The 14,275-nt window shown below is 41.6% G+C and overlaps 1 protein-coding gene across 2 annotated transcripts in view; it reads right to left on the bottom strand.

Annotated features, from left to right (window-relative positions):
- The window catches only part of ATM (ATM serine/threonine kinase), a 276,722-nt gene that overhangs the window by 56,394 nt on the left and 206,053 nt on the right, over positions 1 to 14,275 (bottom strand). For both annotated transcript variants that reach the window (XM_082248434.1, XM_082248435.1), the window contains exon 52: positions 4,436 to 4,574. In XM_082248434.1, the coding sequence (XP_082104560.1) occupies positions 4,436 to 4,574 (139 nt within the window). The remainder of the gene's footprint in view (positions 1 to 4,435; positions 4,575 to 14,275) is intronic.

Below are 14,275 nucleotides of genomic sequence, written 5' to 3'. Positions count from 1 at the left end.
TTAGGTTCAGTATGAGGCATAGCTTGCCTGATGGTTTTTTAACTCGCAAATATGATGCGAATAGACTCCTGTCTTTTCTTCCTCCGGCGGTACATAACAAATCCCTTTTTGTTCTTTTTGCCCAGGGTTTAGTATCCTCTGTGAAAGGATATCTGCGTTTAATCGCAGCTGGGGTGAAAAGCTTCTTTTCCGGTTCTTCCCAATCTTTCTTGACTACGTTTTTCAGAGTCTCATGTACCGGAAATGTTCTTGGTTTTTTCGGTTATAAGCCTTTATACATCTTATTGTGTAATAAAAGCTCTATGACTTTTTGCTCTTTGATACCCAGTGTATCTGCTATAGCTCTCAGAAAATTATCAGCGTCTTCCGAGGGAAAAAGTGAACCCTCTGATGCAGGATCTTTGTCATCTGAGTCCGAGCATAGGCCATCTTTGGATTGTGATTCTGGGCTTTCTGAATGCGTTTCCTGCTTCACTGGGTCCACCTCATCCCCGCTGCACGAGGGGATAGGTGTCTTACTGCTGGCCTGGCTGAAGCTTGCTGTAGCCTCCAGTTTTTCTATGGCCGTAAGAAGTGGCCCAACTGTGCTTTTAATTAGCTTTTAAAGGAGTCAAGCATGTCTTTAAGGAACCCCTGTGACTCTTGGCCACCATTTTGTTGATGCATTTCTGGTATAGGGGGGCTATCCTTCTGCTTGTTTTTCTTTGTTTTATTTCTGTGAATTCTGCTTTTAAAAAAATTGTGCGGCCACCCGGAAGTGATGTCAGGCGGGCGTTCTCCGCTCTATCATACGACTTCCTCAAGATGGCTGCCGACCTGAAGCGCGCCACCGAGCGTTTCGCGAGGCTCTGGTCCCGCTGCCATCTTGCTCCTTCAACAGCGTGGGACGCTGAGTAAGGTATGCCGGCATGGAGGATAGCTGTGGCTAGCTTGAACTAGCCCAGAAGATTGGTGGCAGGACCGCTGGCTCGTCCAGATGCAGTTTTGGGGGAGATTCCGCAGACATCCTGACAGCGGGGGGGGGGGGGGGGGATGGTTGCATATCCCTCGGTAAGGGTGAAACCTCAGGTGGGGGGCCAGCTTGCCCCAATGTACTTCCCCTGACCTGCACTGCCCAAAGCTCGCTGAGCTGGATGGATGGCTGGCCAGGGAGCCTCCTTAAAGTTAGCACAGAGACTGAAAAATAATAAACAGTTGCAGCTCTTGTGGATCCGGAAGAAACACAATCAAACTGAGGCAGAAGGTATGACTGACATTTTTATAATGGTGGACTAATGTGTTTCCTGTTTCAGGTGGAGCCTATCTCTCAGATGCTGCCCTTGAAAACGATTAGAGAAAAAATTGCTAGGACCAGAAATCCAAGCTGGGAGCCTAGGTCCTTACTCCCGACTAGATCGATTAAAACTGATTACCTAGACCAGAGAGGGGGGTTATATACCAAGCTGAGGACGGCCCATGGGAGTAGCCAGGTGTTTTTTGTTCTGCCTAGTCCTACTCCTGGAGGAGGCAATAGAACCCAGTAGTTATGATTTATAGAGCGCTGTGTCCGTCGATGAACGAAAGAGAAAAGTTGGGACGCCTCTAATATTGTATTTCAGCTTTGTCCCTTGTGCACAGATATTTTTTATAGATTCTCTGAATCTTTTGATATTATGTACTGTAAAAGATTATATATTTAAAGTCTTTGCATTTTTACACTGAGATACATTATTCTGAAATTGTTCGACAATTTTTAGATACAGCTTTTCACAGATTGGTGAACTTCTGTCCATGTCTACTTCTAAGACACTGTGGGGTTGATTTACTAAAACTTGAGAATGCACAATCTGGTGCAACTGAGCATTGAAACCAATCAGCTTCCATTTTTTTTGTCAAAGCTTAATTGAACAAGCAGAAGTAAGAAGCTGATTGGCTATAATGCACAGCTGGACTAGATTTTGCACTCTCCACTTATACTAACTGAACCCCTATAACTCTCTAAAATGCTCTTTTTATACTTAATCATGTTACTGACCTGTTGTCAATTAACATAATTAGTTGCAAAATCTTCTTCCAGCTCTTTCTTTTTAGTACCACTTAGTTTGCCAGCTTTTTGTTGCCCTGTCCAAACTTTTATGAGACATGTTGCTGCCATCAATTTCAAAATTACCTTATTTTTTTTTCTTAAAATGGTACATTTCTCTATTTAAACATTTATACTTACATATTTTATGAGATTTGCAAATCATTGCAATCTGATTTATGTTGAGTTTACAAAGCATCCCAATGTTTTTGAAATTAGGGGCTGTAAGTATAAATGGATGTGAGCCCCCCCCCCCCAAAAAAAAAAAAAAAAAAACAAAACAAAACAAAAAAAGATATTGTATATGATCAATAAATTCAACCCCTAATTAATAGAGTTCCACAAACAGCCACAGTTCCCAGCTATTGTTAGGAAAATATTGTTTGCATTATTCAGGGTCTACAATAGGCCCGTATTCACACCTGAACATTTTGTAGTGTTTTGCTTGACTATGCTCAACATGCAGAATCCCATTGTTTGTAATTGTGCCTGTTCCCATTACAATGTCGCTTTTGTGCTCAACGCCCCGTGCATAAAGAAGTACATTAGCTATTTTTTGAGTGAAACCAGTTCAGCTCTTAGGATGTGCTCTGCATGTCAAAAGAGTGAAGGGTTAAACCCAGGCTAATGGCTGCTACTGCACCCATCCACTTGTGCTCCATTTCTTCAGCTGGCTTCCGGCTGTAAAGTGAAAATTATCTAGAGGCTGTATAGCTGCTGTTCACTTTCACAGAGCAGGCGGTGTGGTCTCCAGGCTCTCCTACTTTTATTGGCTGGGACCACAAGGAAGGGCTTCAAAATTGGGAGTAGGAGTAGATAGAAGAACATTCATTCCTCAATTTTTTCTGTCCAGAATAAAACCGGAAGCAACAATGATTTAGTGATTTCCAATTTCAGAGCCGTCATCTGATACAGCCAGATTGTAAGCATAGTTCTCCAAATCCTCTTAATATTGAATTGTATTGTACCGTTCCATCTCCCTTTATCTGTAAAGCAAACACCTGGCAGTGTTGGGGTAGTTACTCAAAATATGTAACTAGTTACTTCTGTAAATTGTAATGAGATTACTTTACTAGTTACTGCATTTGAAAAGTAACTTCACTACTTATTACTTTACTTTCCTCTTTCTTAATTGACCGTGTAGAAGAAGATGCATGACACTCTTTCTGCATAGAGTTTATTGTATAAACACAGGCTTTGGGAAACATGAGAACAAAACCTGAAAAAACAGAATAAAACATAAAGTGCAACAAAAAGTCATAAACTTCATCCCTCTCTATTCTTCGAAATAACGATTGTATCGCACGGCTTGGGTAACGCAGGAAAGCGCGTTCCTATAGCCTAGTAAAGTAGTGTAGTTACCTCCTATAGCCTAGTAAAGTAGTGTAGTTACCAATATTAGTATTGTAACTAGTTACTTTACTTAGTTACCAAAAAAAGTAATGTAGTTACTGTAATCAGTTACTTTGTAACTCGTTACCCCCAACACTGACACCTGGCACTATAAAAATACTAAAATCCTCCATAGTAGTAATAATTTTTTTGACCCAGCAATGTCATCAGTGGGTCTTTCTGTTGATCTTTGCTCCATGTTTAGTGGAGGGGCCAGCAGGCTTCTGTCAACATTACAGAATCTTGCTTCAGATCTTTAAAAAAAAAAGCCTGAGCACCACATGAAAGAACATGTCACCAGTATCTCTTAAGATACGCATGCACCTTCCTTTTCGGCCACTTGGTGGTGCAGACTTTAGCTGTGCAGTCTACTGCTCAGTTGCTTGTTTGTAGTCAAAGAATAAGCTCGTTCAGACATGAAACAAAGGAACAAAATAGCTGGGGTTATATTGTGGACAGAAAACATTGCTCTCATCCGATTCCCCATAGAGAGCAGGGGGGCTCTGACACCTACCTCTCCGCACTGTATGTGGAGACGGAGCTGTCATCCGCCGGCTCAGCGGGGATCAGCGGATCGATCCCCGCTGAGTTGAATGGGGACCGTGTGAAAGGGGCCTTATTATGAATATTCTCAATGTATGCTGATGATGTTAAATTTAATTATGGAATTTAGGCATCAAGCTCCGGGCACATAAGAGTTAAACAGCTTTAATAAAAAAAACAGTCTCTTATTAAACCCCTCGGTACTGTACTTCCATTGTACTGGCACTGCTTACACAAAAGTCTATATGCGAGTATCCAGAAGGGCCTAAGAAAAAAAAATATGTAAAGCTCTGTATAATATTTACTTTAATTGTTTAAATAGTGCAATCATATTCTATTTGCTCTTCAGAGAACAGCGAGTCATTCAGATTAGGCCCTGAAGTCTTGTGTTCTTATCACAATTAAAACGTCATATTACAAAAATAAAGCAGTACTTACTGCGCTGGGCTTTCCACTGGCTGGCATCCATGTTGGCCAGAATTATGTATGCATCACAGAGCCGCTCCACATCACGCACCATGTGTGCTCTGTGCTTTTTTATTGTATTCACAATACTTCGTGCAGCCTCCATTCGATCCTAACAAAAATAAACACTTTTTTAAATTCCCTATCCCAGAGAAAAAGCTCATTTACATGTATATAAAGTAAACTATAAAGCAGCCAGTAAAAAACTTCACTTTTCTCTTGCCAGTAAATGCCAGTGACAGGAAAGGGTTGCCAGTAAAAAAACATGGCTATGACGCGTGGATCGGGAAACTGACCATGCCTATCCGAGTGCCTGCGACAATGTGTTTGGGTGGCACCAGCGAGGGCAGATCTGGCAGAGGCGGTTCTTCAGCCTGTCGTTTGATGTCATGATGTAAGGGAGGTGAGCGGAGCGGCTGGAGCCTTGTGTGCAGGTCGGACAGGAGAAAGGCAAGCCGGGAGCTGAAATGGACTAAAGGGACCACCTGGCATAGAGAGAGACTATCACTGTGACTCAGGAGGGGACGTGTTGTGTCGGTGATCTTTGCTGCTGCACACTGCTGTCAATGTCACTGTGAGAGTCATGTGTGTGCGCCTGCCCATTCTAATTTCTTGCCCTCCTAGGTCTTGTCCCTGAGCTACTTACCTGCTATATATACACACAAAAAAAAAAAAAAAAATGTTTTTTTTTTTTTTCCTTAAGATCTACCCTAAATCAGATTGCTAATTGCATATTGTACTTGTTTGTAGCCTAAATATTGAAATTTACACCTAAAAAACTAATTTTGTAACTTTTGGAAATGCCAGTAAAAGCTTGGCTGTGCCAGTAAATTTTGGGTGTCATGACAGTAATTTTCAGTGTGGTAGGTTGGTAACACTGTCCATGCTCCCTTGTTGCATCTCAGCTGCCAGTACTCCTTCAGTAAGCATGATGTGGATGACGCCACTGTATCCCAACATGTGAAAGTGTTCAGGCCTGACAGTTGGGTGCTCAGGCCCAACCACTGTAACATTGGAGCGGTCACATGCTCCCCCATGCCCAGATGCCTTGCTCCATGAAAGCAAGGACTCCAACAGAACAAGAGTGGAGGTCAGGGAGTGCAGACTGCAGTATACCTTGCTTGGAGGGGTGGTGGTTGGGGGGGGGGGGGGGGATAAAAGATATCAGAAGGTACTGTCATTCAATCTTTAATTGTACCTCAAACTTAACTATATTACCTTAGCATTCAAGAAATGTGCGCTCCTCTTATCCTGGTTTCAATTTTTTGCTGAAGATTTTCCTGTCACAGAATCTTAGCTTGCCTCTTGTAGCCAAGCTAAACCCACATTTAAAAAGTGTTCGTTACCCCAGCATTTCATATTCTGGATATGTGCCTGTTGTGCCATGTACTTGTATAGAAAAGTATCCTGTTCTCTTTGTATTTCTTCCTTTAGGTGAAACCCCTGTAATTCCTGCCAGATCCTCTGCTTTCCTAATAAAAACTGACCACACTAAGGAGGAGAGCAAAGCATGGTAGTTCTCTAGATGTGCTGGGAACCCTGCCTGCTCTCCTCCAATGATCAGACTTGTTCTGACATGCACCCCCCTCCCCCTGCACAGCCATTTACTGAGAAACTCAGTGTACTGTTGCTCCTCCTCCCCCGGCTCTTTTGCAGCTGAAAACAGAGGGAATGTGATCACTTACAAAAAGGGGGGAAAAAGGTATTATTAAGATTTTTAATTTTTTATACCTATACACAAATGTTTTGCCTTTTGTTTCAATTTTATACTGAATGGGATGTTTTACAAGGTGATCGTTTACAATCACTTTAAGTAGAACACCCTTATAAGTCACTGTAACCCTGAATTTTACGAAAGGTGTCACTTCAGTAACAAAGTAAACCAAGTTCAGTGACATGCATAAAATAGGCTTTTCTGGCTAGAAAACCTAACACAGGCCCCTGTGGAGCCTTATCCTAGACAGATTATTTATGTATTGCTACCCCTACAGGAGCCGCTTGATATATTGGATTCTCTGTTCTTTTGCCTTGATTCTGAAAAAACCCAGCCCGCGACACATCAGGTTACACAAATGGATACTGCAATGCTATTGGGAGCACAAATATAAATATCCTGCAAGCAACTAGTTTTGTATAAAAAAAACAGACACCAAACTAGTTAGTGGTAAAGGAACCCGATATATTGTTACAGGTTGAAATAAATGTCAGTATATACACAGATGAGAAAGTAGAGAATAGGGTCAAATACGGTTCACTAGACAATAAAGTAACTATGTAATAGCTTAGAATGGAATTCTATACGGTTAGATTAAAGTAGACCTGGTAATCCACAAGATCAGCAAAAAGCAATGGCATTAGAAAACAGTAACCTCAATGGTGATCAATACTATAGTAACTTCTCTGTGTAAACAGTATGCTTTAACCACTATAGAGTGCACTCTAAATGAATGGCTGGGATGAAGTTTAAGACTTCCTCAGTAATCACCCCTACTGAGGAAGTCGTGTCACGAAAGCGTAAGACGCCACGCGTATAGGGGGAGGAGACCTGGACGGACGAGCAGCGACCCACCAGCACGGCTCCCGACAGCTACTGTTTTTGGCGTGTACGGTCCGCATAAGCCCATTGTGCCGATTCATGTGAGTGCAATTCTACTTTGAATGTGAATCAATTAAAGGATAATAGCAGTGTACACTTAGATGCCTCATTATCTTTATTCACATATCATGTGCATGGGATGGTGAGAGATTGATTCAGGAAGTGGCATTCCTTATACTGATCTTATTGAGGATTCAATGCTGGTTTAATGCTTCAGTGAGGTGAGAGGCCATCTGGTGGCTAAACAGTGGTGGTGTCACTTGCACTTTTATATGAAACATCTATCAAGCACCTTATTGAATTTTAATCCACGGTTATATTTATATTTTAGTGGACTCTTATGCACTTTACTTTTAATGCACTTTATGGACATTATATATTGCACCTTAAAGGAATATATATATTGCACTTTAAGCGAGTTTATTGATTTATATGATGCACATTGTCACCTTATTTGATTTTATATAGCGCTGTATACATATTTGTCTATAGTTAATTTCTCCCGTTAGTGAAGGAGGTTTTATATAGCTGCTGTATTTTCTTTATGTGTCCCAAATTATTGGGTCTTAACACTACACCACTTTATATTTAATTGCGCTGATTTACCTTTTTGCACAATGTAATCCAAAATGCAATGTAATGGTTTGAAAATATATTTAATTGCTTAGTGAGTAGGGATGATTGAACGGTTCGGGTCGACCATCGGTTCGGCCCGAACATTGGGTGTTCGAGGTTCGGCCGAATTTATAACTTTTTGCCCAAAAAGTTTGGAATTCGGCAACCAGAACCGCCCAAAATGCAATGCTTCAGGAAATGGGCTTTAAAAGCCCGTGATTGGACCAGAACCATTAGCAAAAGCCAATTGAGGGGGCTAGGAATGTGATTGGAGTGACTAGGGGGTCCCTAGACCAATCATTAGTGAATACGCCCCCCAGTATATAAGATCGCCCCCGCCATATTCCTAGCATTGTTATACTGGACATGGAAGAGAGTGGTAGCAGTTCTGTTAATTTTACTTTAAAAGTGTCATTTAGCTATTTTTAGCGCGAGGAAAGGGATATCTAGTGTAGATACAATCCTTTTTTTTTCTGGTGCTACAGAGCTGAAACTTCACAGGTACGCCTTTTAGACCCCCCAGACACAAAATCACACAAAAAAAAGTTCTTAAAAATGGTCATTTTTGATAAAAAAGCCAATTATTGAAAAAATTAAAAAAAAAAAAAAGAGATTTGGATTTAGTATCTGGGGGGTCTAAAAAGTGTACATGTGAAGTTTCAGCTCTGTAGCATGTCCAGAACCATAAAAAAAAGATTGTTTGTATTAGAAAACTTTCAGCTCAGGGGGTTGGCTTTGCTGCTGTAACACCTTGCCGGTTTAATAGAAGGCATTTTTTTGGGTTCTTTGCAGTCAGGAAAAACATGACATCTGAACATGTGTATAGGGGGTATATATACACATATATGTCTGAATATATACCCCTAGACATATATAGGTGTGATAGTAGCAGAAATATATTACTGTAAATGATTTCATTAGCGCAAGCATTTATTTCTGCTACTATCACACCTATATATGTCTAGGGGTATATATTCAGACATATATGTGTATATATACCCCTATACACATGTTCAGATGTCATGTCTGACATCAAAAAAGCACTGGCAGTGGCAGCCCCTGCAGCATAAAAAATGCTTGGCTGGTGAGAAGCCATATGGGTGTGCCGAAGCAATTCAGAGAAATAATTTCTCTATAGCGGTCACCCTGCTATGGAAGGGTTTTGTCACCCTGCCATAGCAGTCACTGCCAGTTAACCCTACACTACACTACGGTCCCCTTACACTTAACACTTTCCCTACAGAAACTAAATTTTTGAAGCTAACTTAAGTGTAAAGGAGCACTCTAACTACACTAGATATCCCTTTCCTCACACTAATAAATAAAAATCAAAAAATCTCTTTTTTTTTTTTTTTTTAATTTTTCAATAATTGGCTTTTTTATTAAAAATTACAATTTTTAAGAACTTTTTTTTGTGTGATTTTGTGTCTGGGGGGTCTAAAAGGTGTACCTGTGAAGTTTCAGTTCTGTAGTATGTCCAGAACCAGAAAAAAAAGATCATATAGGTGTTAAAGGAGGGTCCCACATCCCTGTTCTACTGAAAAATTATCTTTTTTTTTTTCATGGTTCTGGACATGCTACAGAGCTGAAACTTCACATGTACACTTTTTAGACCCCCCAGATACTAAATCCAAAGTCAAAATCAAAAAATCTCTCTCTTTTTTTTTTTTTCAATAATTGGCTTTTTTATCAAAAATGACAATTTTTAAGAACTTTTTTTGTGTGATTAATAGTTAATGGGGCATGACCCAGAACCCTAGGCACTTTTAGGGGCATTTATTGGGTTTTAGGGCTTAAAAATGGTGTTTTTTGACTACCGAAGTTCGGGTCCCATTGATTTCAATGGGGTTCTGAAATCCGAACCGAACTTTTGGGAAATTCGGGTGTTCTGGTCGAACCGAACTTTTCAAAAGTTTGATCATCCCTATTAGTGAGAACAATTACTTTTAGAGGCTTAAAGATGTCCGACAAGTTCCCTTTAAGGTACACCTACACCTAGCTTCAAAAATACAGTACAGAAATATTAATGAACAGTGGAAAGCTTTATTTTTGCTCTTTTTTCCAGGACACCACCTTGTTTTATAGAAGATCAATTTCACCTACTTACAACAAGAGCACATACACAACTTCTGGATTTGATAATTCCTTTCCATCTCTGCTGGAGTGGCTCAAAGTGGTTGAGTTCAAAGGAGTACTCCAGCAGCTTTGATTGTTGTTCACAATGGGGAGGGGAACAATGTCACCAGCCACTGTGATAGAAGCTACCTTATGCTAGGTGTTCGGGTTTTATGGAAAAGTGGGGTAATGGGTATAAAGTTTATGAGCAAACAGCTGTTAAAATTTCTATATACAGGTGCATCTCAAAAATTTGAATATCATCAAAAAGTTAATTTATTTCAGTAATTCAATTCAAAAAGTGAAACCCATATAATATATTGATTCATTACAAACAGTGATAAATTTCAAGCACTTCTTTCTTTAAATGTTGATGATGATGGCTTACAGCCAGTGAAAATTCAAAATTCAATATCTCAGAAAATAAGAATATTGTGAAAATTTTTAATATTGTAGACTTATGTCACACTCTAATCAGCTAATTATCTCAAAACACCTGTAAAAGTTTCCTAAACCTTTAAATTGTCTCTCAGTTTTGTGCAGTAAGTTATGGGGAAGACTGCTAACTTGGCAGTTGTCCAGAAGACAGTCATTGACACCGTCCACAAGGAGGGTAAGTCACAAAACATCATTGCTAAAGAGGCTGGCTGATAACTGAGAGCTGTATTCAAGCATATTAATGAAAAGTTGAGTGAAAGGAAAAAGTGTGGTAGAAAAAGGTGCGCAACTAACAGGGATAACTGCAGCCTTGAGAGGATTGTGAAGCAAAGGCCATTCAGGAATTTGGGGGAGATTCACAAGGAGTGGACTACAGCTGGTGTCAGTGCTTCAAGAGCCACCACACACAGATGTAACCAGGACATGGGCTACAACTGTCACATTACTTATGTCAAGCCACTATTGAACCAGAGACAACATTAGAAGCATCTTATCTGGGCTAAGGAGAAAAAGGACCGGACTGTTACACAGTGGTCCAAAGTACTCTTTTCAGATGAATGCAAATTTAGCAATTAATTTGGAAATCAAGGTCCCAGACTCTGCAGGAAGAGTGCAGAGACACAGAATCCAAGTTGCATGAGGTCCAATGTGAAGTTTTTACAGTCCGTGATGATTTGAAAGCCATGTCATCTGCTGGTGTTGGTCCACTGAGTTTTATCCAAAGTCAGCACAGCCCTCTAGAGCACTTGATGCTTCCCTCTGCTGACCAGCTTTATGGAGATGCTGATTTCATTTTCCAGCAGGACTTGGCACCTGCCCACACTGCCAAAAGCACCAATACCTGGTTTAATGATCACGGTATCACTGTGCTTGATTGGCCAGCAAACTCGCCTGACCTAAACCCCATAGATAATCTGTGGGGTATTGTCAAGAAGAAGATGAGAGACACCAGACCCAACAATGAAGACGAGCTGAAGGCTGCTATCAAAGCAAACTGGCCTTCCATAACACCTCAGCAGGCTAATCGCCTCCATGCCACACCGCATTGATGCAGTAATGTATGCAAAAGGAGTCCGACCAAGTATTGAGTGCATATTGTACTGTACTCTGACATACTTTTTAATAAGCCAACATTTCTGTAATAAAAATTCTTTTTATTGGTCTTGTGTAAAAAAAATATAATATGGAATTCTAATTTTCTGTGATACAGAATTTTGGGTTTTCACTAGCTGTAAGCCATAATCATCAAAATTAAAAGAAAGATATGCTTGGAATATATCACTCTGTGTGTAATGACTCTATATAATATATCAGTTTCACTTTTTGAATTGAATTACTGAAATAAATTCATTTTTTGATGATATTCTAATTTTTTGAGACGCAGCTGTATATCTAGCCATTTGAAATACCGTATTTATCGGCATATAACACGCACTTTTTCCTCCTAAAAATGGAGGAAAAAGCAGCAGTGCGTGTTATATGCCGATATTAAAAAAAAAAAAGGCCAGGAAGCATCGCCGAGAGCAGAAGGGGGCGGGCCGGGCCGAGCAGAAGGGAGAACGAGCGAGAGCGCAGTCATCGGAAGTCCCGCCTCCTCTGTCGAGACGTGTGACGTCTGTCATAGGGGGGACTTCCGATGACTGCGCTCTCTCCTTCTCCCTTCTCCTTGGCCCGGCCCGCCCGCCCCCTTCTGCTCTTATGACAGCTCGTCCTTCCTTCTCCTCGGCCCAGCCCGCCCCTTCTGCTCTCGGGCGATGCTTCCTGGCCTTTTTTAAAACATATTCGGACAGTTCCAATGGCGCTTGCGAGGCTGCATATTTGGACACTGCGATTGCGAGGCTGCATATATTGACACTGCTGATGGGCTTCATATATTGACACTGCTGATGGGCTGCATATATTGACACTGCTGATGAGGCTGTATATATGGACACTGCTGATGAAGCTGCATATATGGACACTGCTGATGAGGCTGCATATATGGACACTGCTGATGAGGCTGCATATATGGACACTGCTGATGAGGCTGCATATATGGACACTGCTGATGAGGCTGCATATATGGACACTGCTGATGAGGCTGCATATATGGACACTGCTGATGAGGCTGCATATATGGACACTGCTGATGAGGCTGCATATATGGACACTGCTGATGAGGCTGCATATATGGACACTGCTGATGAGGCTGCATATATGGACACTGCTGATGAGGCTGCATATATGGACACTGCTGATGAGGATGCATTGCTGGATACTGCTGATGAGGCTGCATTCATGGGCACTGATGAGATGTCATTTGATTTAAAAAAAAAAAAAAAAAATGTTCTGAGTTCAAAGCTGTTTATTTTAACCACTTAAGCCCCGGAAGATTTTACCCCCATCCTGAACAGGGCCTATTTTGCGATTCGGCACTTAAAGCGGAGTTCCACCCAAAAGTGGAACTTCCGCTTTAGGGAGTCCTGACCCCCCGACATGCCACATTTGGCATGTCATTTTTTGGGGGGGGGAGCCGGTACCTAGTTTTGACAGGTACCCGCTCCCACTTCCGCTCGGAGCGCCGCGGCGCCCTGAGCGGAAGTTCTCCTCTCCCCCTCCCTCCCTGCAATCTTCTGGGACACGTCAGAGGTCCCAGAAGATTGCCGGCCAATCACGGCGCGCAGCCCGACTCGCGCATGCGCAGTGGGTACCCGGCTGTGAAGCCGCAAACTGTAACAGCCGGGTGCCCACAGCAGTGATGCCGGCGCCGAGGGAGAGGATCGAGGCTTCCGGCGGCCGCATCGCTGGACCGTTGGACAGGTGAGTAAATGGCTGGAACTCCGCTTTAACGGACAATTGCGCGGTCGTGCGACGCTGTACCCAAATGAATTTGACATCCTTTTTTTTCTCACAAACAGTGCTTTCTTTTGGTGGAGTTTGATCACCTGTGCGATTTTTTGATCATGCGCTATAAATAAAAAAAGAGCGACAATTTTGCAAAAATAACAATATTTTTCAAATTCTTTTATATGAAATTCCCCCCCAAAAAAATTTAAAAATCTAATTTTTTTTTTTATCATTTTAGGCCAATTTGTTTTTTGCTACATATGTTTGATAAAAAAAAAAAAAAAATTGCAAAAAGCGGATTTTGATTGGTTTGCGCAAAAGTTATTGCGTTTACTAACTAAGGGAAAGTTTTTTGTTCTTTTTATTGTTTTTTTTTTAATGAGTAATGGCGGCGATTTGTGATTTTTTTTGCGGGACTGCGACATTGCGGCGGACAGATCGGACCCTTGACTGACATTTTTGACACTTTTGGGGTTACCAGTGACATTACTACAGTAATCAGTGCTATAGATATGCACTGTCACTGTAAAAATGACACTGGCAGGGAAGGGGTTAACTTTATTTGAGAGGGAGGGGTTAAGTGTGTCCCTAGGAGCGTGATTCTAACTGTGATTGGATGTGGCTGTGTGTGTAACAGCAGAGATCAATGGTCCTACATAGCAGGACTGTATGATCTGTGCTGTTACACAGGGGAGAATGCAGGCGGCTTTGTTTACATTAGCCGCCTGCCTTTCTCCCGGTGTAACCGACGATCGCGAGTGACCGGCGGACATGGGGTCCGCCGGTCACTCGCACAGAGGGGTCCGTGAGCGAGCGGGAGTAGTACTACATCACTTTGCCTGTGAGGGGCTGACCGCCGCAGTAAATAGTCGTGCGGCGGTCGGCAAGCGGTTAAATTTAAGCTTTTTTCCTGAAATTTCTCTCCAAATATTGAGGTGCGTGTTATACGCCGATAAATACGGTACTTTTTTTAGCAATGGGACAACAGTTGATATACAAGCCAATACAGGAACTAAATTCTGACTCCATTCCTTTCATCTCCACTACCAGCTTGCTGCATGCAGCACAACAAAAATGGCAACATCAAGACTAGTACCAATAAGCAACCCAGTTCTTCGAATGTGTTTACTGATGCAGTTAGCCAAGAGGATTCAGTTGGCCAATCCAAATATTAGACATGCACTTTGCCAGTCTCTTTTGTAGTTCTATTTTACATATTACAT

This window comes from Pelophylax lessonae (genome assembly GCF_965119305.1).
Source record: "Pelophylax lessonae genome assembly, chromosome: 2".
NCBI lineage: Eukaryota > Metazoa > Chordata > Amphibia > Anura > Ranidae > Pelophylax > Pelophylax lessonae.
The sequence above is the reverse complement of the archived record's forward strand: the minus strand, read 5'-3'. Positions and strand labels throughout refer to the sequence as shown.